This window comes from Cokeromyces recurvatus (assembly GCF_025118155.1).
Source record: "Cokeromyces recurvatus strain NRRL 2243 chromosome Unknown BX663scaffold_1, whole genome shotgun sequence".
Taxonomy (NCBI): domain Eukaryota; kingdom Fungi; phylum Mucoromycota; class Mucoromycetes; order Mucorales; family Mucoraceae; genus Cokeromyces; species Cokeromyces recurvatus.
In genome coordinates this window covers 1,433,453-1,455,860 of record NW_026251387.1, presented here as the reverse complement: position 1 = coordinate 1,455,860, position 22,408 = coordinate 1,433,453, and the positions used below count along the sequence as shown (strand labels likewise).

At 29.0% G+C, this 22,408-nt stretch overlaps 8 protein-coding genes across 8 annotated transcripts; 1 reads left to right on the top strand and 7 right to left on the bottom strand.

Annotated features, from left to right (window-relative positions):
- Positions 1-152: 152 nt before the first annotated feature.
- Positions 153-3,358, bottom strand: BX663DRAFT_17763 (uncharacterized protein). The gene is made up of 11 exons (XM_051521675.1): positions 2,777-3,358; positions 2,502-2,708; positions 2,227-2,432; positions 1,956-2,157; positions 1,688-1,857; positions 1,293-1,614; positions 969-1,230; positions 840-907; positions 588-784; positions 391-519; positions 153-328 (listed from the first exon to the last, which is right to left on the bottom strand). The coding sequence occupies exons 1-11, from the start codon at positions 2,894-2,896 to the stop codon at positions 280-282; spliced, it is 1,932 nt and encodes a 643-aa protein (XP_051388006.1). The 5' UTR covers positions 2,897-3,358; the 3' UTR covers positions 153-279.
- On the bottom strand, positions 2,892-3,856 carry BX663DRAFT_17813 (uncharacterized protein). Its single transcript, XM_051521679.1, has 3 exons — positions 3,617-3,856; positions 3,441-3,530; positions 2,892-3,271 (listed from the first exon to the last, which is right to left on the bottom strand). Exons 1-3 carry the CDS (start codon positions 3,700-3,702, stop codon positions 3,085-3,087), a joined length of 363 nt encoding a protein of 120 aa, XP_051388005.1. The 5' UTR covers positions 3,703-3,856; the 3' UTR covers positions 2,892-3,084.
- A 67-nt stretch (positions 3,857-3,923) lies between these two features.
- Positions 3,924-5,954, bottom strand: BX663DRAFT_17797 (uncharacterized protein). Its single transcript, XM_051521676.1, has 5 exons — positions 5,595-5,954; positions 5,359-5,442; positions 5,106-5,273; positions 4,092-5,045; positions 3,924-4,003 (listed from the first exon to the last, which is right to left on the bottom strand). The coding sequence occupies exons 1-5, from the start codon at positions 5,601-5,603 to the stop codon at positions 3,983-3,985; spliced, it is 1,236 nt and encodes a 411-aa protein (XP_051388004.1). The 5' UTR covers positions 5,604-5,954; the 3' UTR covers positions 3,924-3,982.
- A 206-nt stretch (positions 5,955-6,160) lies between these two features.
- BX663DRAFT_534114 (ATP-dependent RNA helicase DHH1) lies at positions 6,161-7,902 on the bottom strand (the record flags this gene model as incomplete). Its single annotated transcript, XM_051530569.1, has 4 exons — positions 7,792-7,902; positions 7,652-7,718; positions 6,858-7,583; positions 6,161-6,796 (listed from the first exon to the last, which is right to left on the bottom strand). The coding sequence occupies exons 1-4, from the start codon at positions 7,794-7,796 to the stop codon at positions 6,161-6,163; spliced, it is 1,434 nt and encodes a 477-aa protein (XP_051388003.1). The 5' UTR covers positions 7,797-7,902.
- A 273-nt stretch (positions 7,903-8,175) lies between these two features.
- On the bottom strand, positions 8,176-10,299 carry BX663DRAFT_492731 (uncharacterized protein). Its single transcript, XM_051525257.1, has one exon. The coding sequence runs from the start codon at positions 10,241-10,243 to the stop codon at positions 8,279-8,281; it is 1,965 nt and encodes a 654-aa protein (XP_051388002.1). The 5' UTR covers positions 10,244-10,299; the 3' UTR covers positions 8,176-8,278.
- A 307-nt stretch (positions 10,300-10,606) lies between these two features.
- Positions 10,607-12,943, bottom strand: BX663DRAFT_492727 (uncharacterized protein). Its single transcript, XM_051525256.1, has 8 exons — positions 12,705-12,943; positions 12,416-12,647; positions 12,229-12,347; positions 12,060-12,169; positions 11,887-11,975; positions 11,742-11,811; positions 11,632-11,648; positions 10,607-11,562 (listed from the first exon to the last, which is right to left on the bottom strand). Exons 1-8 carry the CDS (start codon positions 12,852-12,854, stop codon positions 10,739-10,741), a joined length of 1,611 nt encoding a protein of 536 aa, XP_051388001.1. The 5' UTR covers positions 12,855-12,943; the 3' UTR covers positions 10,607-10,738.
- A 553-nt stretch (positions 12,944-13,496) lies between these two features.
- BX663DRAFT_482253 (uncharacterized protein) lies at positions 13,497-15,812 on the top strand (the record flags this gene model as incomplete). The annotated part of the gene is made up of 4 exons (XM_051524409.1): positions 13,497-13,529; positions 13,937-13,953; positions 14,371-14,533; positions 14,598-15,812. The coding sequence occupies 4 exons, from the start codon at positions 13,497-13,499 to the stop codon at positions 15,810-15,812; spliced, it is 1,428 nt and encodes a 475-aa protein (XP_051388000.1).
- Positions 15,813-20,824: 5,012 nt separating this feature from the next.
- Positions 20,825-22,183, bottom strand: BX663DRAFT_492718 (ras-related protein rab-4B-like protein). Its single transcript, XM_051525255.1, has 7 exons — positions 22,023-22,183; positions 21,901-21,946; positions 21,801-21,835; positions 21,635-21,738; positions 21,463-21,536; positions 21,241-21,395; positions 20,825-21,179 (listed from the first exon to the last, which is right to left on the bottom strand). Exons 1-7 carry the CDS (start codon positions 22,039-22,041, stop codon positions 20,971-20,973), a joined length of 642 nt encoding a protein of 213 aa, XP_051387999.1. The 5' UTR covers positions 22,042-22,183; the 3' UTR covers positions 20,825-20,970.
- Between the last annotated feature and the right edge of the window lie 225 nt (positions 22,184-22,408).

Sequence of the window (22,408 nt, the reverse complement as noted above, 5' to 3'; positions counted from 1 at the left end):
ATTACCAGTATGGTTAATAAAAAAAAAAAAAGGATAGAAATAGAAATTAAAATGCTAAAAATTTTAAACTTATAAAGAACGGAATAACAACAGAAGATTGCTGCTGCCAAACCGGACCTCAATATCATATGATGACCGATTTTTTTTTTTTTTTTTTTTTTTTTTTTTTTTTAAAAAAAAAATAAGGTAAAAACATCAGATTTATTACATAATCAGTTTCCCCTCTTTCCTGTTCTGTGAACACAAAGTTTTTATATTATGTAAACATAACCTATTATTCTAAATAGTGGACTCAGTTCCACCTTGTATGGTAATGATACTATGCTGTCTATTTAATGAAATAAAATGAATAAAACCAGAAAGAGATTTTTGTTATATACAAAAACTTACTGCTGATCCTTTTGAACACGATAATATTTTTCAAGAATATTTTCTCGAGATAAATATTCTACAAATTCTTCATCATGAGTAATGATTACAAATTGAAGGTTTGATTGCTGTCTTCGCTTTTTAATGATTCTAGTTTATATACAAATAAATAAAAAGACGCATATACATGCATGTAATAAAGTATGAATCTATTTTACCTTGCAAGATTCTCTGCTAAACTTTCAATATTATCACGATCTAAATTGGTCGTAGGCTCATCTAGAGTAAAGATACCACAATTTACACAAAACGTTTCGGCTAAAGCAAGTCGAATAATAATAGATGCTAGAACTTTTTGACCAGCACTACATCTACCTCTCATATTTAATTCAGATCCATTTTTAATCATTACAACCTATATATATATAACAAGCGTTATTATGATTCTTGTATTTAAAATTCAAGCTTACTCTATAATTAAACGTTCTATTTGCAGTCGTTCCTTCATTGTCAGCACGAATTTCAATATAATCAATATCTATATATTACATATATAAATATGCATATATTAACACACGTTAAAATTGGATTTATATTACCTCCTCCTTTGTATGTATCTATCCATAAATCTTTTATTATTTTGTTCAGGTTTTGCATTTTTAAAGAATGATACTTCATAATTGCAGTTTGTAAAATTTTGGTATATTTCTCGAGATCATTATTGGCAATCTCGTTTGTTCTTACATCAAGGAATAATCTACCATAACGACCATCAACATCAGAATAATCTGTGGATAATTCGTGTTCATATCTTTTTATCTGATCTCGCATTTGTACAATCTCTCCTCGAATACTTCCACGCTATGAATAGTAATATCATTCCTGTAAGTATGTTTATATTCTATAGAAAGTTTCCTATTTACCTTATCAAGTAACTCTGATTCATCATTTTTAGCTTCATTAAGATCTTGTTTTATTTTATTTATATCATAGTCTCCTAGTTTCTCATCCATGCGACTTAACTTTTCTTCACACTGATTTAATTCTGCCTGTATTTCTCGGTATTTGATTTGGTCTTGTAAATCACGTTCAATTCCACGTCTCTCAGCTTCGTCCTTTTCAATAATTGAAAGTTTATCTTCAATTTTCATGATTTGTTCAGAGGTTTCATTTATTAACTTTTCCATATCTGTCATTTCTCTCTTTAGTACGTCTATTTTTTCATTATTTGTTACTCTTTCACTCCTACACAATAATTACGTTATATTTAAATATAATGAATGATTATATAAATATATATATAGAGAGAGAGCCTTACTTTGATAAATTTAAATTATATTCATCAAGACGTTCATCAAAACGTGTTATATCACGTTCTTTAGTGGATGCCTCTTCTTCTACTTCCCGCCACTTTTTAACAGCTTCTTCATATTCTCTTGTAGCTTTTTGAACCTGTTCTTCTAAAGGAGAGCTATCTTTATCAATTTTCTATTTGTCGAAAATAAATAAATAAAATAAATATATCATTTATAGAAAGAGCTGTTTATATGCATTTAAAAAAAGAAAAAAAAAAAAAAAAAACTTACTTCACATTCATTTATGTGTTCTTGCATTTGTTCTTTCAATTCAGATAACTGAAGCTCAAGACCCACCTTAAAATCTCTTTGATGTTCTAATGTAAGTAACTTTTCTTTTGAGTCATTTAAGGCACGTTCAATAGATTGCTTTTGTCGATAAGCAATATCAATATCTGTATGAAGGCGTTTTATTTCTCGTCGGACAAATTTACTTTTAAAAAAAAAAAGGAAAGCCAAAAAGTTAAGCATTTGAATAGTTTTATAAAGTGGATATAATTACCTTTTTTCTGCAAGAGTTTCTAATTCACCTTGAACATCGAACATAGTACGTGTAGAGCCTGAAAATTGTAATTCATTCTCAATTATTTCTATATCTTGATTTAAAGTTTGAACTTCATTATAAATGCGATTTACGTTCCCTGCAATAAGTAAAAGTTTATCAGCCTTAATCTTGCAATTATCCACTTCCACAAGCTCAGTAGACGCCTAATTTTAGATATAGTAAGTAACGAGCCTATTTTTTTTTTGTTTGTTTAATAAACCATAAAGACTTACAATATCAGCTTTATTAGTTGCTTCTTCTTTTTCAGCTTCAAAAGTATCTACACTTTCTTTGACAGTTGCTAAATCTTTTCTTACTGTTTCCAAATTGATCCAAGTACCCTGAGCATCCTTTAGTTTCTTTTTCTTATTCTCCATAATCGCTAACTGATTCTTTAGTTCATTTTGTTTGGCTGGAATAAAAGATTGCATTTGTTCCAACTATCATCCATATATACATACGTGGTTAAATCAATAAGCTGTATTGACTTTTAACTGTAATAGGTTACCTGAGCATTAAATGTTTCTACTTCAGTATTATCTACAAAATCTCTTGTACACAAAGGACAACAGTTACCACTTTTTTGATTATCCGAGTATTTCTTATAAATCATAAGTGCACCATCCATATTAGCGATTCGTCTTTTTTTTTTTAAAAAAAAAAAAGAAAACAAGGAAAGAAGAGTTTAATTTTCAAACATATATTCTTTTGCATAGATTCCTTACATTCTCCATTCTTCAATTTTTTTTTCTATGGCTGTAATCTCATTTGGTAAATTTTTATTACCGCATACTTTATGTATAATAGCTTCATATCCTAAATAATAAAGAGTATTATTCTTGTGTAAAATAATAATAATCTAGAGTGTATTTTACTTTCTGTCTCCTTTTTTAACTTGTCATAATTTTGTTTCACCATTTTTAATTTAGTATCAGATGCAGATAATTCGCGTGCTGTTTTATTCCTAACTTCGATTAATGACGTTAACTTCTTTTCTTTTGCACTATACATTCAATATGTAAATATGTATATAAAGATATATGTATATATATATATATATATATATATATATATACAGAAAAAGAAAACAAAATGAATAACATTCCTTTCAGGTATATAAGCATTTTTTTTTTTTTTTTTTTTTTTTTTTTTTTTTTTTTTTTTTTGCATACTTCTTGTAAATATAAAGCTCTTTTTCAAGATTTGCTATTGATGGTCTTGATTTTAATAAATACTCAACATCCTGAATACAATCATTATATCTATATTTTTTCGTAAGAACAATAATAATAATAATAATAAAACCACGTTTAGAAAGATGTTAGAAAGTAAATACTGTCATACATACATCTTATTCAGTGTTGTTTCTTTTGTATCCTTTTCTTCCCGTTTTAATGATAGTTTTGCTCGAGCATCACTTTGTTTACTTAGCATCGCCAATTCATCATTTAAATCGCTTATTTTATCATCTAATTCTCTTAGCTCACTTTCCTTTATACTAATCGATTTTTGAATTGATTCAGTCGTATCAGAGCCTATTGTCGCAAGCTTTCGCTTCTATAATGTAATTAAGGCAGCATATGTAAAAATATATATTTGTATATATATCTGTTAACAAGAGTTGAATAAAAATTACTTACATAATCTTCCATTTTATTTTTAATTGAATCAAGTTCAATTTTGGATATCTGAAAGCTCTTGATTTTGTTTGTAATTATATCAATTTGAATTTTATCTTGTTCCTATATAATATCGTGTTTAAAAAATAAAATAAAATAAAATAAAATGGTATTCTCAATAATGAAATAAATGCATTCACTTACAATACGTTTTTGCAAGTATTTCTTATTTTCTTCAATAGACAAATGTCGACTCCTTAAAACTTGTAATTCATCAGAAAGAGCATTTTGTTTAGACATCGCTTCATCCTTTAGTTTTTCATTTTTTGATTCGTTTTCTTTTATCCAATCTTTAAAGGTACGGGCAGCTGTTATACCATCTTCTATTGGTAGATTTAAAGAGTGTGAGGCGTTGATCCTTTGAATTAAATCAGACCGTAACTTTATCTGTCGTTCATGTTCCTCACGTGACGCCTCTAAACGACCCATCTCTAGGTGCCCCTGTGATAATTCATCTCTCATTCTTTTTAACTTTCTTTCCAACTTTGACTTTTCAATCGTTACTGCCACTTTTTCTTCCTGATTTTCGTCTTCCTTGATACGATGTCTTTTCAATAATTCAATCAACTCCTCAGTCGATTCTTCACGATGAGTCATATGAGATTCAATAGAACGTAATGTGCTTTCATAAAACTCTTTCTTATTCGTCAATTGTTGAATTTGATCCCCAATATCTCCAATATGACGAAGGACTTGATTCAGTCGGCTTGTTTCTTGTTCAACAGTTGTAATTTTGGATTCAATCCACTCTAATTTCTCTGCTTTAGCAGTCATCTGCTGATTCAGTTTTCTTAAATGCTCACGTATCTTTTTCGCTTTTACTGTATCTGTCTTCAAGGCCTCTAATCGAACATGACCAAGACGAATCTCTTGTGTCGTTTCTTTACGTATCTCCTTTATATTATCCAATGCAACAGCAAATCGTTTGGAAGAAAATATATCATCAAACTTCTTTTTTAATACACTTGACTCAGAAAGTGGCCAATTACTATCTTCCTGATGACAAAATATAACATTATCTAAAATAGCTTTAGGTACACCCAAGTGGACTAGAAGTTCTGCATCTATATCAGCACATCTGTTAGTAATACTAAATGCCTAATAATAATAATAAATTAGATAAAAATTATTTCACATTTGCATTTTTTTGTCTCTAACCTCTCCTGTCACTGGATCATATTTTAATAATGTATTATCAATTGTTTTCTGAGTAACAGATGCTTTCTTTTGAGTGACAGCTAAAGAACGACTGCAAACGATTTTTTGCCCATTGACATTATAAAACTTAAGCTTCACTTGAGCTTTTACTTCATTAGTACCTGCAATCTAAAATCAGAATACTCAAAAGGTAAGCATTACCCAATAGACAACAGTTTTATATTTAACTCTAAACATGTATTTATATATATACTTTTGGATCATTAACAAATGCACCACCTTTACTATTAGGTGGAGAATCGCCAGTACAAGCAAATCGAAGACTTTCAATTATTGTCTAAAAGGGAAAAGGGGTGGGGGGGGGGAAAGGAAAGAGGTGTGTGTGTGTTTTTTTTAAGAATTTTATTAAAAAAAAAAAAAAAAAAAAAAAAAAAGATTAACATGTCTATTTTGATCTATTACAAAGAATAAAATTACACACAGTTTTACCAGAACCATTAGGCCCAACAATTAAAGTTAAAGGAGAAAAAAAATTTATATAACTTGGTTCCTCTGGACTAAATGAACGAATGCCCAAAATGGCCATACTTTGAATTTGTGACATGATTGATTGATTGATTGAGAAAAAGCAATAAAAGTGTATGTAAAAATATATTTACTTGCTACGGAGAAGAAGAACAAGTTTATTTAATTTAACCTCCGTCCTTTTTTTTTCTTTTCTTTTCTTCATTGGTAGTATGCATGTAAAAAAATAAAATAAAAAAGCACTTTCTATTACGCAGACAGCATGTGTATATAATATAGCCTAATTACATTTAAACTATACATACTTCACTAGTTGATTTTTTTTTCTTTATTTTGCAACAATAACAAAAAAAAAAAACTTTCAATCAAAATTAAATATCGCGTTATCTCATTTTGACGTGTTTTTTTTTTCTTTTTTTTAAAAAAAAAAAAAAAAAAAGCAAGAACAAAATTATGCTCCCTTAAAAAAAAAAAAAAAAAAAAAAAACAAAAAAACAAAAAAAAAAAACAACAAAAAAAAAAAAAAAAGATTAATTCATAGGATTGTTAGATCTGTTGTAATAATGTTGACCTCCACCACCTCGACTCACTTTTCCACGCCAATTATTTAATCTGTTATTATTTTGATTTTGATAATATTGAGATTGTTGCTGTTCTTTATTATTTTGTTGTTGTTGTTGTTGACGTGTAGCTAAAGCTTGTTGATGATTGGGTTGTTGTATTTGAGCTTCATCCAAAGCATTAGGTGCAACGTAAAGACTTTTATCAATGACTGGAGGAATGGGTTGAATTTCTGTTCCTAATTCTCTTTCAATCTTATAAAGATTAAATCGATCTTCATAAGTAATTAAATTGATAGCTAAACCCAAATGACCAAAACGACCTGAACGACCAATACGATGCAAATAAGTTTCAGCATTTTTTGGGAAATCAAAGTTAATAACCACATTCACTGCTTGAATATCAATACCACGTGTCAATAAATCTGAACACACCAAGTTACGACATACACCATTTCTAAAGTCATGAAATACACGATTACGATGACTTTGTAACATTTTAGCATGTGAATAAAAGCACGAATAGCCCAGCTCAGTGATTTTCTTTGCTAAAAGCTCTACACGATTTGTAGAATTACAGAAAATAATAGATTGATTAATTTGCAACTAAATAGATATAAAGAAGATAAGTCAAAACAGATAGAATATAGAAGGAGTATTTATATACCTTTGAGAATAATGTATTTAAACAATGCACTTTTTGCTTTTCTTCTACATAAGCATAATATTGAGTGACACCTCGAAGCGTTAATTCGTCCATTAGATTGATTTCATAAGGTTTAACTAAAAATTTATCTTTGAAGTTTTTCACAATTAAAGGGAAAGTAGCACTGAATAACATGATTTGTCTGTCTTTAGGGAAGAATTGAATAAGTTGTTCGATAATAGGTGTAAATTCAGGAGATAAAAGTTTATCAGCTTCATCCATCACAAAGGTAGTTGCTTCACTAAAATCGGCTACACCTTTAGAAGCTAAATCAAGAATACGGCCTGGTGTACCCACCACAACATGAACAACTTCATTTAAACGCATGATATCATCCTTTAATGTTGTACCGCCTGTTGTAACCATAATTTGAAGATTAAGATGTTTACCTAATGTTTTACACACTTGTGATGTCTGAAGGGCTAGTTCACGAGTAGGTACAAGTAATAATGCTTGAATCTTTGGTTTTTTATTGTTAATCTTTTCTAAGGTAGGAATCACAAAGGCAGCTGTTTTACCGGTACCATTTTTAGCTCTAGCAAGAATATCGCGTCCAGTTAATGCAATGGGTATAGCTTCTTCCTGAATAGGTGAAGGTCTTTCAAATCCTGCTTCAAAAATACCCATCAATAATTCTCTTTTTAAAAAATAGTCTTCAAATTCATTTCCTTTTGTCGCTGTTACATCCTATTATATACATGTTAGAAAGATGTCACCTTTATCTATATAAAATATATACATCTATCTATACATACCTCTGTTTGTGGTCTAACATCCTTAGCAGGAAGAATAAGATTCTTTTTCCAGTTATCGTTTTCGTGACTACACCATTCAGTTTTAATTTTTTAAGTTCATTGTTGTATTTCAATACTAGTACATGTTTATATATAAATACCTCATGATTAACAGTAAATTGTAATTTAAATAATCGGATTAAAATTTAGCTTTGTTTGTTTTGTGTGTCTTTTTCGAATTGAATAAGATTTCGTTTCTTTTTATTTTCTTTGAAAAAAAAAATAAAATAAAATAAAATAAAATAAAAAAATAAAATAAAATAAAATAAAAATAAAATAAAATAAAAATAAAATAAAAATAAAAAAAAAGTTGAAATAAGAAAGGGTTTATTGCTTGTTTACAAGTAGTTAAGGATGAATAAACAAGAGAAAATAAAATAAAAGTTGTTTAAATAACTTTCTTGAATGAAGATAGAAAAGAAGAAGAAGAAGAAGAAGAAAAAAAATTTTTTTATTATTATTATTATTATTATTATTGTTGTTGTTAATAATATAAATAAATTAGTTATCCGCTCGCTGCTACTATTACTGCTACTGCTACTACTGCTACTGCTATTACTGCTACTGCTATTACTGCTGCTGTCGTCACTACAATATTACTTCGTTAAAAATTAAATTATCTACGTATTTACATTCAATTTGTACAAATCCATAAGGGATATCACTATCCCAGTAATCAAATTCACGATATGTTCTACGAATAGAATTCTCTTCTAAATGGTCCCAATCTTCATATTTCATAACATAATTTTTTACTTTTTCTGATTTTATATAATCAAGTCTTCTTAATTGTCGAACATGCTTTGTTGTAGTTGACTTGTTTCTTTGACAGCATAAATGATACCATCTCGTACAAAGTCTTTTAGATTGTCTCTTCCAATCATGTTCATTTCTATTCGAATAATTAACAGCTAATAGAGCAGCATCTATATTACATTTTTCTACATAGGGACTTGGTCGAAGATAGACGTGTTCTAATTTTAACGTTTTTAAATGTTGATAAGGTAAAGCAATATGAATCTTGTTTGCTAAGCTATCTTTATCTTTTACACAATGAATTAACTCAAAATATTCTAACTGAGGACAATATTTAGCTATGGCATGCATAGCCTCTGTTGTAAAATGAATCTGATTCAAGTAAATTGATTTAATATTAGAAACAGTGATCGTACCATCACCTTCGTCTCTTTTAGAATAGCCAAGTCGAGCTATACTTAAACTAAGTCTTTCAAGTTGAGGACAATATTTTACAATCGTGTCAATATCGCATCCATAATTCCATGAATAACAATAGCGACCACAACTAAGCTCAAGTTCAGTTAAACGATGACAAGTCCCGATCGTTTTCATCACGTTTTCTATATTTCCTAAATCACGCCATAATTGAACTCCAAGTGTTCTTGTCTTTATAGGACTTGTACATGCCATAAAGGTAGCAAAGGAATTTGAAGCCAATTTCCCATACATATTTCTATCAAGACATATATTATTTAATTCGACTAGACCTGATGATGTTACCCTTGATAATGAATCAAAGAATTTACTCTCGGTCGTTATCTTCAAGACAGATTCTAATTGTCCTAAATTCACTGATTCAAGTGAACGACATTCAGTAGCAATTCGATGAAATCCTTCTTGAATAGACTCAATATCTCTCCAAGTGCATGTTTGTTTATAAGCTGGATCCCACTTTACATTCAAATTCAAGTCGACTATATGAGGATATAATTTAGCAATACTTTCAATCCAGGTAGAGTGAGCTAAAGAGCTATGGTTGATATCTAATTTTCGCATCCTTTGGTTAGCAGGTATCTGATCCAATGGCGACGATGAGATTGTAAGCACAACATCGATTAATGTTAACTGCACTAGACTAGGTAACAGTGCATGTAAATGGATGATATCATCTAATGTGAACTCTGTTCTCTCATTTGCTTGTCTGGATGTAATCAGATTAAAATGATCTCGACCATACATGGTTAACCGTTTAAGATGGGGTGTAAGAGTCAATAAATGAAGTAAAGCACTAGTCGTTGCTCCCTTTGTAGAACATTTTGTTCTATGCATGGGATTGACTATATTCCCCTTGAGTATGAGTTCCTCTAATCCAAATCCATATTCAGATAATAAAGGATAAGAGGTCTGAATACAATCTAACGGCGGTAATGCCTTCATTCTCTTCCATGTATTCTTTTTTATTACATGATAGGAGGATACATTGTGTTGATATCTCCATAATTTAGGATTAAAATAGAGTGATTCAAGTAGAGGAAATAAATAGGGTAAAGACTCAATTTCATTCTGAGATAATCCTACATTATCTTTCATATACAAATGTCGTATATAAAGATGGATCTCTTCACTTTGTTGGATGCAATTTAAGAATTGTATAAATTGACGACGACTTGTCAAAACTACATTCCTATAAAGAGATGGACGAAGCGCTCGATACCAATTTTTACAGACATGAAGACATTGATATTTTTTATTATCATTTAATATATTCGATACAATCAAATCGAGTATTTCACTTGGGAGTAAAGATAAATACATTGTTAAAGGAAAGAAATACAAGCTGAATCATTATTATTTGACATGTTGTGTGTGGGGGGGGGAATAAATCATTTTTTATAGTCACTCTCTCTGTCTGTGTGTGTGTGTGTATATATATATATTAAGTCGCCGATTAAATAAAGCTTCCTTAAATTCTTTCAAAAAAAAAAAATAATATAGCATGCCTTATGCGAATAGTACAATGATTTCTTTACTTATTCAGAAATATAAACTCAGACAGATTGGATTTGATAATAAGAGTGAAGCATGCAGCACTAACCTGAGAAGAAATAGGGCTATTGTATTTAACAAGTTAAGATATTATTATTATTTATGAATATAAAAAAGAAAGAAAAAAGACGGCTGGAATTCAATTTGATTACAAATAATGATCATTAGAAGAAAAAGTTATTTTAATGCAGAAAATTCAAAAAGAAAAAAAAAAAAAAGCTGCATAATAAAAATTATCATCAAAAAGGCGTTGTCCATCCATTATTACTTGGGAATGGAGGAATGATGATTTAAACCTTTCATACGTTTCCAAATATCGTCTTTATTCTGTGACTGTTGTTCCCATTGTTCATGATCAGCTGCTGTATAGATTTTTACTTCTTCTTCGTGAACTTGATTTTTATAGGATTCTCCAGCTCTATTATTATCTAATTCCTTGTTATAAACAAATAACGGATAATCTCTCTCATCACCAAATACATCGTGACTATCATGATGATGACCAGAAGGAGGGATAGGTCGCATCCATCTAGGATTTAACCTTCTGGCATTCTTCCGAATACGTCTTACATACATATAAGCACCGCCTATAGATAATAAAAGAATGGCTGTCACACAAAGACCAATGATAAGTCCTTTATGGTTCTTTGAATTGGACGTCATAGAACGAAGTGGATTATCGAGAACACTAAAATCATAATCAAGAGGGTAAAAATCAGTTGAATTCACACTTGGTAAAGGAAATTGACAGGTTGATGATAAAGCAATTGTATCACTATCACCCACTACTCTATTTTGAGTATCTATCTTATCTACCCATTTCCATTGATTCATGTCAAGGATATAAATATTTTCATTGTAATTCACTTCATTTGTCATTCCCATTAAAAGAACCATATAATTATTGATATTCACTGCATTATGACCATAAAGAGAACCAGGAGAAGAAGTTCCAGTAACAGGCTGCTTTCTCCATGTTAAAGTACATGTATCAAGAATATAGACATCATTTGATGCAGCTTGAAATAATCCTGATTTACCATGATAATAATATCCTCCATAAATAACTATCGATCTATTATCAAGTCCTATCATATAAAATAAAATATTATATTCCAATATTTTTTTTTTAGCCAATCTTGTTAACTTTACTATACCTAAAGCAGTGGAATATCTATTTATTTATTAAAAAAAGGAAAAAAAGAAAAGAAAATGAGTTATATGATGTATTCAACGTGAATAATAATAAAAGGAAAAAGAAAATTACGCTAATCTAGCATCTGGAATATCACCTAACGTAGCAATGGATACAGCAGTATTACTAGCAATATCGTATACTAGAACAAAATAAAATAAAGACGTCAATAAAAAGTTAAAATTATATACTTTCTTTCTTTCATTTCCTTATTTACTTAGAACACTTTTAAAATCTGCTAATACTCGATCTAATGTAGCATTTGCACTATCTGTTAATCCACCCATAATAAACACTCGATTGTTACTGTATAATAATAGTTATTACGAATCAATTACTTGTCATTTTTTCTTTGTTTCGTTTTGTTTCGTTTCTTTTTTCTTTACTTACATAATATTTGATGAGTGTGCAGAGCGTCCTGGACGGTGAGCTTTAGGGTATAAAGGAGAAAGCTTTGTCCATTTACCAGTATTAGTATCAAAACTGGTGAAATCGTTAGACTTGCAAAAAAAAAATTAGCTATAAAATATCTATATTGTGTACATATTGAATATATTACCGCTGATGCACCAAGTTTGGTTGGTTGCCCACCATAATAATAAGCCATATTTGTAGAAGGATTGACTGAAGCAGTCATCAAGTATTGAGGTGCTGGTCTATCAGCAGCTTCTTGATAAACTACAATAAATCAATACATCTTTGAGAATTTATACTACTGCTGAAAGGAATAAGAATGTTTATATTACCATATTCCCAACCATCTATGGCTGGTGTGTATTTCATTAAATTTTGCATTTCTCTACTTGTGCCTTCTCCTCCTTGAACAAACACTTGATTTTTAGCTCCTTGAAAGGCGACGCCATATGTGAAAGGCTTCAAGACATGATCCGTAGGAGAAGGCCCTGTACGAATTTGCCAATTAGGTGCATGTATATCGATGCCATATGTAAAGTTAAGGATGGGAACTTGTAATGTATTCTATTTTCAATTTATATCAGCAATTTATTTGTTATAAATAGATGGATTGTCCTATACATTAGAACCACCAATAATATAAACGTTATTTGACTGAATGACTGTTGAAAAATAAGATCTATGTTCTGACGGTTGTAAGGCTGAAATTGAACTACTAAAAAGGAAGGAAAAAAGAATAGAAGCAGTTTGAACACTACTAACAAATCTCATTTTATGATTGACCGAAAAAAAAAAAGGATAGGAAAGGATTTTATATTTTTTTAAAAGAAAAAAAAATCAAAAAGAAAGAATTTATAAATACACACACATTTATGAAAAAAAAAAGCATGTTATAACAAAATCTTCATAAATTTAAGGGAATACAATTGTTGTACAATGTTGTATAGTTACCTGTGAAATGCACACGCATACTACAACTGAAAAAAAAAAAAAAAAAAAAAATAGTACCTTGTTTGACTGAGTTTTACAGTACAATTCAAGAGGAGTTTATTCATTAGTTCCTTTTCTAGATGAATCAAAAATAAAAAAGATAGACACTATGTTTACTTGTGTTGGATAACGTGAATTAACAATGTAAACTGTTATAGTAGACATAGATGATAAAGTCTGCTACCAAGTTGCTTAATTGAACAAAACTTTGTAGCCTTTTTTTTTTTTATAAATATATCAAACTGACTACATCAACATCTATTTGACAGAAGGCTTCTCTCTTAACTTTGTATTGACGACTGATGATTGTATTGTTGGCATATTCTCTTTCTCTACAGTTGATTGATATTTTTTTCTTTTATCCATGCTATTTTTACTTTTATCTTTTCTATACAATTTCCTAATAAAGGTGTTTAATCTATAATGTTGAAAAACTGTGGTGATCCTGACAAAACAGTATATATTCAAAAAAAAAAAAAACTGCCAATAAGATTTGATTATACAATTACAAGTACCTGTAAACATTTAAAGATCGCCCATTGGTTCTAATTTTTTTTGTTGTCAAGTTTCTGAAAGGGTCGGTTGCTATTTTGTAGTTACTGCAGTTTTTGCTTAGTTTGATAGGTCTGTGCGTTTCTAGAGTGATATATTTTCATCAGTTTGTATAAATGCTTGCTGCTATCACTTGACTTTCAATTACTTGAAGAAAAAAAGTTTATTATTAATTCTTACACATTTCAATTAAGCTAATTCAGATATTAGCCTATTAAATAGTCTTTTTTTTTCTTTTATACCGGCATTTGAATAAATGAATGAATAAAGAATTATTATCTTACTATTTCTTTTGTTTACAAAATTTAAAGAAAAAGAAAAAAAAAAGGTAATCCCAAAAAAAGAAAAATATAGTCCAAAATTACTATTTATTACATCAAATATTTCATATTATATAATCTATTCTTAATGAACTTTAATTTAACTATTATACATAAACAAAATTAAAAAAAAAAAAAAAACTAGTTTGACAGGTAGAGCAGATTCCAAGTTGACCTGGAACAAACGGACTTTCCTCAGTAATTTTAGCAAAAAAAAAAAAAAAAAACTCAGAAGCTTCAATTGTTTAGTTTTAAATAGGAAAAATCTAAAAAAAAAGGTTCAAAAATAAAATTTAAATAAATATTTTTTTCTTTTTCTCATTTTTTTTTTTTTAATACTTCATTTTTCTTTAAGAATAAGAGATGAAAATTTTAAATTCAAATAGATTAACCATTTGTGTACTATTAATTCTATACACCTGCAGCTATGTAGTACATGCCAAATTAAACACAACGCATTATGATACTTCATCGACTAATGTTGTGGACACTACATATCAAGATACTGATGTGGATACTACTCCTATAGACTCTACTGCCACTAATCAAGATCCTGAAGCCATCAATCAAGACCCTGATTATGACGAAGTAAGTAATACTAAGATAAATACTATTATAATTTACGTTACTGATTTTTTTATTATTATCGTAGACCACAACTACTAAAGCAGAAGCACAGTCTGCTACTGTTATTGCTACTTCAGAAGTTCATCCTATTGCTACTTCAAAAGTCAATCCTACTACTTCAGAAGCCCATCCTATTGCTACTACTACTGCAACCTCAGAAGCTCAACCTACTACCACTTCAGAAGCTCAACATACAACAACAAAAGCAAGAGAAACAACTCCTCCTACTACTACTGCCGCTCCTCCTGCTCCCATAAACACCGAAATAGTTTATACTACCACCACTAAAAATAATGCACCTAGTACTACATCAAGTATAGAAGATAATACTCAAACAACAACTCATGAACAACCTCCTATGACTACAAAAAGACCTGCTACTCCAACTACAATAATCGCAAGTTCTTCCTCTGATTCTAGCAACAATGAAAGTTCTACTAATGAACCCGCCGCAACTAGTTCATTAGATCAGCCACCTGTAAATACTTCTACTCAAACAGATGAAGGAAATGAGCCTACTACTACATCATCCTCCTCTTCCTCCTCCTCCTCTTCGAATCCACTTGCACCTACATCTTCAGGGGAAAATGCTCAACAAGATAATAATACACCCAGCAACTCAAATAAGGCAGGTGTTATTGCAGGTTCTGTAGTAGGCGGTGTTGCCGGTCTCGTTTTGATTGGTGGCCTCTTGGCCTTCATTATTCGACGCGGAAGATTATCAAATCATAAAAATAATAAGAAAGCCAAGTTCAGTCAAGATGACTATACGATTAATATGACTCAGAACGATTTTGGTCCTAATTCTCATTATAATAATACTGCTGCAACAACGACTCATAATATACCAGCAGGTGAAACCGTTGCTTCAAACGAACCTTTATCACCTTTTGATCATACAAACCATCATTATGTGCCACCACCACAACCAGCAGCAGCAGCAGCAGCAGCAGGTATGCTATATGGAACAGTACCAAATGATCCTTATCATGTGGCAGATTATCAAGAAAACTATAGTCAACCAGGCAGTGATGGTTATGGTGGATACTATGATTATACTCCGCAAGAAGGAACTTATAATAATAATAATAATTATCAACATATGCATTATACTGATGTCACATCTCCTTCAAGTTCTGGTAATATGTCTGAGACTCTCTATTCTGTTCAATATTCTGCTCAATATCCATTGGATAAACCAAATGCAAAAGACTTTGATAGCAAACCAAATGAGTTGTAAAAAAAAAAAAAAAAAAAAAAAATAGTAATACTATTTACTTGTTATATAATATATTAATACACTATAAATATGTACATTTTATTAATTATACTAAATGTTAATTTATTTTATTTTATTTTACTGCTTCAATTTTATTTCTGTCAAAAAAAAAAAAAAAATAAAAAAATACTGTTGTGTATTTCTACACGTGAATCTATTTTTAACAAAAAAAAAATACATGTTTCAGAGTGAAATCAAATAGAAGACTTTTGTTTTAATTTGCTGCACATGTATAGTTGATATTTATAAAATAAAAACTGTGTTTTAAATCATTTTCATTCTTTTTTTTGCCAAGGAACCAACACTATATTTTTTTTTTTACTAGGGTAAAAAAAAAAAAAAAAAAAACTAATTATACGATATTTATTGACAATAAACACATGATAAAATAATATTCTATTATTCGGGTCAGATCAAAAAGGGGAAGAAATAAAGAAACTAAAAAAAAAAAAAAAAAAAAAACAATTTTTGATAGTCAAAAGGGAAAAAAGGTGGTAAAGAGAAGGAAAAGAACTATATCTTCAGATATTAAATGAATGACTGCATAATCATTTGATCAAGGCAGTACGAATAAAAGAGGAGGAGGAGAGATCTTATTATGGTGAAGATAATAAAGTCCAAAGAGTATGCGACATATTGTAGGTCAAAAAAAAATTATATACTACTTCCAGAAAACAGTGAGACATAGAATAAAAAAAAAACAAATATAAGTTTGAAGCGCATTCATTACATAAGAGTTTGTCATCAGATGTACGAAGGTATTTACACTCATTTTCTCCTTGAGTAAATCTAGTATTAAAAAGAGAGAAAAAGAAAATACTTTATTAAGAGTTACTAGTAGGTGGATTATTGCTTCAATGTACCACTATTAATGAGTTAAAAAAAACCGTCTTATTATTTATAAAACAATGATTTAACAATATTCAGCAGTACAAAATATCGACTAAAAAGTCTTCTTATTAATAATGGATAGTTTGATATGCTTACTTTAGTAAAGCCATATATGACACGCTATATTACATAATCAGACAATGATAGGATTGGTGGTGCCTGAATACATCAATAATATTGAATCAGCCTTTTTGATAGTAAAATATAAGAATAAACCTATAAAATTGGATTTCTATCAATTCAGAATACTTGATTTAATGAGGTTTATCTATTTTATTTAGGATGTTTGATCCACTCATTTTCGTTCATGTAAGATGGGTCAATGAAGTTCAATTTAATTTGTAACTTACTCATTTCACACTTTTGCACATCATACCTCAAATTACTAATATAAAGACATAATAAAGACCTTAAGAACTGTTAGATTACGTGTATATACTAACTTGTTAAATTTAGTTATAAATTCCTTTGCTAATATCCATTATTTAATTTACATATAGCATATAGAGTCTGTATACATTTTCTGATGCTTCCTTCTAGATACATAAATAAATATACAAATATACATTCCATGTATTATTTTAGAAGAATGTATACATAGATAATGTAGTAGATGTTTACACTTATAAAGCCAGATGTTTATTCCTACTTTGGAATCTTTTGTCAATAATCGTAATAATGATGTTTAATAGAAATGTTCAAATTTTGAAAACTTGAAAATTATTTTAGTATAATTAATTCTATAATATAAAGCGTATTATAAACACGTTTTTTTTTATTAAACTTGATTATATTGATATTTATATTATTATCATTCTCAATAGCTTGCTTTCTTTTACATTCTTATACTTTAATATAATATAGGCTTATGCTGAGATTGTATTATTATTATTTTTTATAAGAAACTAAAGGCTTATGATTTATTGCTCATGATATTTAACAAATAATAAAAATAATCATAATAAAAAAAGACGATATTATATGTGACAATTAAATAATTTATTATATTTATTAAAATTTATATAATATACAGGAGAGTAGCCTTCCTCCTGTTGAGGCTAGTAGATTTACTTACCTATATTTTATTCTTTAGTATAAAATTAGTATTAGTTAATTTTAATGTTAGATATAATTTATATTATATTTATTTACCTATTGCTGGTTTGTCTATTCAGCACCACCATAACCAAGTAATATCAGAGAAAAATGAGTCCTATATGTATCTATATATATATATATAAAAATAACCTCATGAGCTTGCTGAATATTTAAACTCTGCTGCTGAAGTATGGCCTAGGGGGCTGTGTCATGGTCTTCCAAACGCAAGGGAGTCTTGACATCTTTCTTCTTTTCTTCTGCCATTGGACAAGTCCTCACCCCAGATCTTTAATACAACTTGCATACTTCAACAGCACAAATCTCTTAAGGGTTCCTTAACTTTTAAATATTTTTCACCAAAGGTCACCAGAAATTTTGATAATAAAAAAGTAGAGTAGATTATAAGAAGAGAGAAGGGTTTGTGTGTGAATAATGAAAGAGAAAAAAGAAAATTTAATTGTAGAAAAAGGTCCCTATTTATATTAATTTGAATTTGCTTGGATATACTAATTAAAAGGAGATAGTGTAAATTTAGGCAAGTTATTCATATTGCATTGAATCGTATGCATAATTTATTTATTTTTGTACAATGTACTGTACTACTTTCGGAGGAAGGAAGTCCGATTGTTTTTAAGGAGAGAATAACAATAATAACAATAATAATAATAATAATATAATATACAATTTTATTAATATAAAGTGGGGGGGGGGAAACACAGAGCTCACACCGTTACTTTTTTAATTATTCCACACTTTGATAAGAATTATTATATTAAAAAATTGTATATTTTTATAATGTATTCTTTATTTTTATTTTTTACAAAGGGGAATCTAGAATAAAAGGAGGCGAAATGAATGAGAAGAATGAGAAGAAAAAGAAGAAAAGCCTCATGCAGATATAAACAAAGGAGAAGCATACATACATACTTGAAACTTGTACATGTTTATTTAAGCATGTAAATAACGTTTTATCAAATGAGGGAATATGACTATTAGAGAATGTATAACATGCTATAATATTATTTTTAACTATAAAAAAGAGCACGACACTTTTTATATAATAAAGTAACTTCAAATATACTTTACATGTAAGAAAAGATAAGGATGCAAAAGGGAGAAATAAAATAAACTTTCATTTATTTATTTAATTACAAGTTATAATTTTTACCATTTTCAGAATAGCTTTTGAACTGATCATCCACTTTTTTTTTTCTTTTTTGTTGATCATTTTTGTGTTTCCCCAAAAAAAATAAATCTTTGTCCAGAACAATGTAATTTAACACGTATTATTTGTCAAAAATATATACAAATATATAAAGCATGCTATAATGTAAATTATAGTATTTTAAGCTGGAAGAAGAGTATGCGTATTGTATATATTTATTCAATGCTATGAATTGAAAGGAAAAAAAAAGGGGGGCATCAAGGGTTATATCATAATACTACTATAAGCTGTACTTGGTACCGCTGTAACTCCTTTAAATATAATAAAAAAGAGGAAAAAAAATAACATATAAAAAGATCAAATTCACGACTAAGAAATGCGTATACAGAGCGAACCATGAGTAACTATTAAAAGAGCAAAAGTTATAATCTGGAAGATATTGTGTTTTTACACAATGTTCCAGTATATTTATTTTTTTTTAAATATAGCAAAATTATTCAATAAGGAAAAAAACACTCCTAAAAGTAGATTCTCTATGAAATGTTGAAAGCTTCCCAAAAGAATTAATATATATTTTTAGCTACAGATCAGAGATATAATTAATGTTAAACAGCATTTTAAAATTTTCTGATCTGTGAATTACGCTCAACACTATCAATGTAATACACTAGTTACTAAAGAATAAATGGTTATTCAGGTCTTGAATATTTCCTGTTGTATAGTTAAAAATACAATATATTTAAAAGTCTAACCAGATCATCAAACTTAGTCTACAGCCAATTATTACTATTTATTTATTTTATTTTATTTTTTTTTTTCTGCATTAAATATTTATGAATCTCAGTCGCTGCGATATGATACAGCGCTCACTGTAATATTTTATTACTGTCAAAGAAACTAGGTTGGGCCAATGAGAAAAAATTTGGTCGCTTCAAAATTGAACTGGGACACCAATGCAAAAATGGGACATCAACATGAAAGTGGGATATATTGAGACACGCTTAGTTTTTGGGCGAATGTATAAACAAGAAGCTATAAACTTGTTCCATTTAACAAGAAAGGTCACTAATAGACTATCAGACTACTAAGATGATCATCCAGATTAGGATATGATTCACCTAACTTGAATGATCCTGGAACGAACAATCCTCATGGAGAATATCCCAGATTCGAACTACTTAGGACAATAAGGAGCATTTCTGTGAGTTTGGTGGAGTGAGTGAACTATCATTTTTGAAATAATAAAGCCAAGTAAAGTGATTAGGATACGTAGAATGTAGGGTTTTCATTATTCGTAAGAAAGAAAGACCTAGAGCCACCAGGTCTTGGTTACAATCATTATTTATAGTCTGTAATATTGGGCTCCGTAAGTAGTCCAGGTACCAGTGGATCAGAAAACCGACAATTTCATACGATTATATTCATACAAGTAACAAATAACGATAAATGTATGTAAAAGGAGATCATCTTGGATCAATAAAGTTCTTCGGTCAGTTTACATTGAATAAACACTCACACAAGCATCTAGATTACCCTACTGTTTTTATCTACCGATTCTACAGAATAAAAACTTAAAGGACATCCCCTTTCTCCTATTTTATTGTCATTTATGCTGATACCCATCAATTATCGGTCGAGAGTCGGCAACTCTGATCGTGAAACCAACACCTCCTGCTGAATCTATCCGAGGACAGCTTGCTAACTTTACAAAATAATAATAAATTCTTTGTTTACCAAGGAAAGACTGTTCCATGGTAAAGCAGATTACGTAAGAAATAATAATAGATATACATGTATTAATAGGATTAAAAATATGTATGTTTGATCTGATAAAAATAAAATTAGTTCTTATATATTTATAATAGTATTATTTGTATAATGATAATGATAGTGATAATGACAATGATATAGATAAATAGTTTAATAAATGTAATGTGTATATAAAGAATGCGTTTTCTTTCCTTTTCAAAAGCAACATGATTTCTCTTTCTTTCTTATTCTTGTTCTCTGTGTCATCCGCCTTAAACTTGAATCACCAAAATGTACACCACTCCCACTTCGTTCAGGATCAATTTGACCTGTTTCTATTTTACTTAAAATTGATTTTGCACATTTAAAGAACATATCTTCTACCCCGTCACCTGTTAGTGCACTTGCTTCCAAAAACATCATTTCTATATGTATCCAGGTATTATATAATCTACTTCATTTTATCCAAGAATATGTTTTATTTACCATGCTCTTGTGCAAATCGACTTGCTTCTAAATACGAGACTTCTCTTTCATCACTTTTATCATTCTTATTACCAACTAATATAATGACTAGTTCTGGATTTGCTAATGTTCTAACATCTGTTAACCAAGACCTTACACCTAAAAATGTATCTCGACTTTTATAGATAGTATAATTAGTTATATGCATCTCCTCTTCCTCATTATCTTTCTTTCTTTATTTACTTGCAAATATCATATACAACCAGAGCACCAGCAGCTCCACGAAAATAGCTTTTAGTTAATGACCTAAATCGTTCCTTATATAAAATAATATCATTATTATGTGATATGACGCTACTATCATTTATTTTATTTTATTTTTATTTTTTTTATTTTATTTTTTTTTTTCATTTACTTGTCCTGCTGTATCCCATATTTGTAATTTTATACTTTTATCTGCTATATGTATAATTCGTGTACCGAATTCCATACCAATTGTGTTTATAGAATCCTTTTTAACTATCATAAATACATATTGTATATAGCCAATGCATACAAACGTTACAGATAGATAAACTTACATTGATTTTCAAGAAAATGGTGTAGTAAACAAGATCTAAAGTGTGTACAAATACGTTGAGTAAAATACAGTTATTGTAACTTGCTATAAACAAAACTTACTTTCCAGTTCCAGAATCACCAACAAGTAATAACTTCAATAAGAAATCTAATGAATGGACATTATAAAATAAAATAAAAAATAAGCACTCCATTGTTATAGTTAAGTTTTGTTTTCAGTTTACCATATGCATCAGCTAACATAATTTAGGTATGTATTTTATAGATTATATAAATTTTATTTTTATAATTGTATATTCATATACTGATTATATTATTTATTTAATAATATTTATCATGAAGAAACACAGCTTAGGGGGAAAAAAAAATCATAATTAGATAGCGGAAATTCAAAAAAATTATTATTAATTGATTTTCTTTTTTTTTTTTTTGTATGCAAAGACGATAATCACTATCTATATTTTACAAAAGAAAAAAAAAATAGAGGGCAATTATGATATTAGACAACGCAAGTCGATGATGAATATCAGTGCCTGTTTGAAGAAAAAAAATATTGAATATCGTTAGTACATTATTATTGTTGCAATAGAAAAAATAAACACCAAGGCGT

Excerpts from the sequence above, each read along its gene's own strand:
- BX663DRAFT_17763 (XM_051521675.1), bottom strand. The coding sequence starts at position 2,896 with ATGGATGGTGCACTTATGATTTATAAGAAATACTCGGATAATCAAAAA. Across the intron at positions 1,615-1,687 it reads TATAATTTAAATTTATCAAA|GAGTGAAAGAGTAACAAATA; the intron begins GTAAGGCTCTCT and ends ATTATTGTGTAG. Across the intron at positions 908-968 it reads AGATACATACAAAGGAGGAG|ATATTGATTATATTGAAATT; the intron begins GTAATATAAATC and ends TGTAATATATAG.
- BX663DRAFT_17813 (XM_051521679.1), bottom strand. The coding sequence starts at position 3,702 with ATGCTAAGTAAACAAAGTGATGCTCGAGCAAAACTATCATTAAAACGG. Across the intron at positions 3,531-3,616 it reads GAAACAACACTGAATAAGAT|ATATAATGATTGTATTCAGG; the intron begins GTATGTATGACA and ends GAAAAAATATAG. Across the intron at positions 3,272-3,440 it reads GAGCTTTATATTTACAAGAA|TGCAAAAGAAAAGAAGTTAA; the intron begins GTATGCAAAAAA and ends TTGAATGTATAG.
- BX663DRAFT_17797 (XM_051521676.1), bottom strand. Across the intron at positions 5,274-5,358 it reads CATTTGTTAATGATCCAAAA|ATTGCAGGTACTAATGAAGT; the intron begins GTATATATATAA and ends TTCTGATTTTAG. Across the intron at positions 5,046-5,105 it reads ATGATCCAGTGACAGGAGAG|GCATTTAGTATTACTAACAG; the intron begins GTTAGAGACAAA and ends TATTATTATTAG.
- BX663DRAFT_492731 (XM_051525257.1), bottom strand. The coding sequence starts at position 10,243 with ATGTATTTATCTTTACTCCCAAGTGAAATACTCGATTTGATTGTATCG.
- BX663DRAFT_492727 (XM_051525256.1), bottom strand. The coding sequence starts at position 12,854 with ATGAGATTTGTTAGTAGTGTTCAAACTGCTTCTATTCTTTTTTCCTTC. Across the intron at positions 12,170-12,228 it reads CCAAACTTGGTGCATCAGCG|TCTAACGATTTCACCAGTTT; the intron begins GTAATATATTCA and ends TTTTTTTGCAAG. Across the intron at positions 11,812-11,886 it reads AGATTTTAAAAGTGTTCTAA|TATACGATATTGCTAGTAAT; the intron begins GTAAATAAGGAA and ends ATTTTGTTCTAG.
- BX663DRAFT_492718 (XM_051525255.1), bottom strand. Across the intron at positions 21,739-21,800 it reads CCATTTTCTTGAAAATCAAT|TTAAAAAGGATTCTATAAAC; the intron begins GTAAGTTTATCT and ends TATTTATGATAG. Across the intron at positions 21,180-21,240 it reads TCGATTTGCACAAGAGCATG|AAATGATGTTTTTGGAAGCA; the intron begins GTAAATAAAACA and ends GGATACATATAG.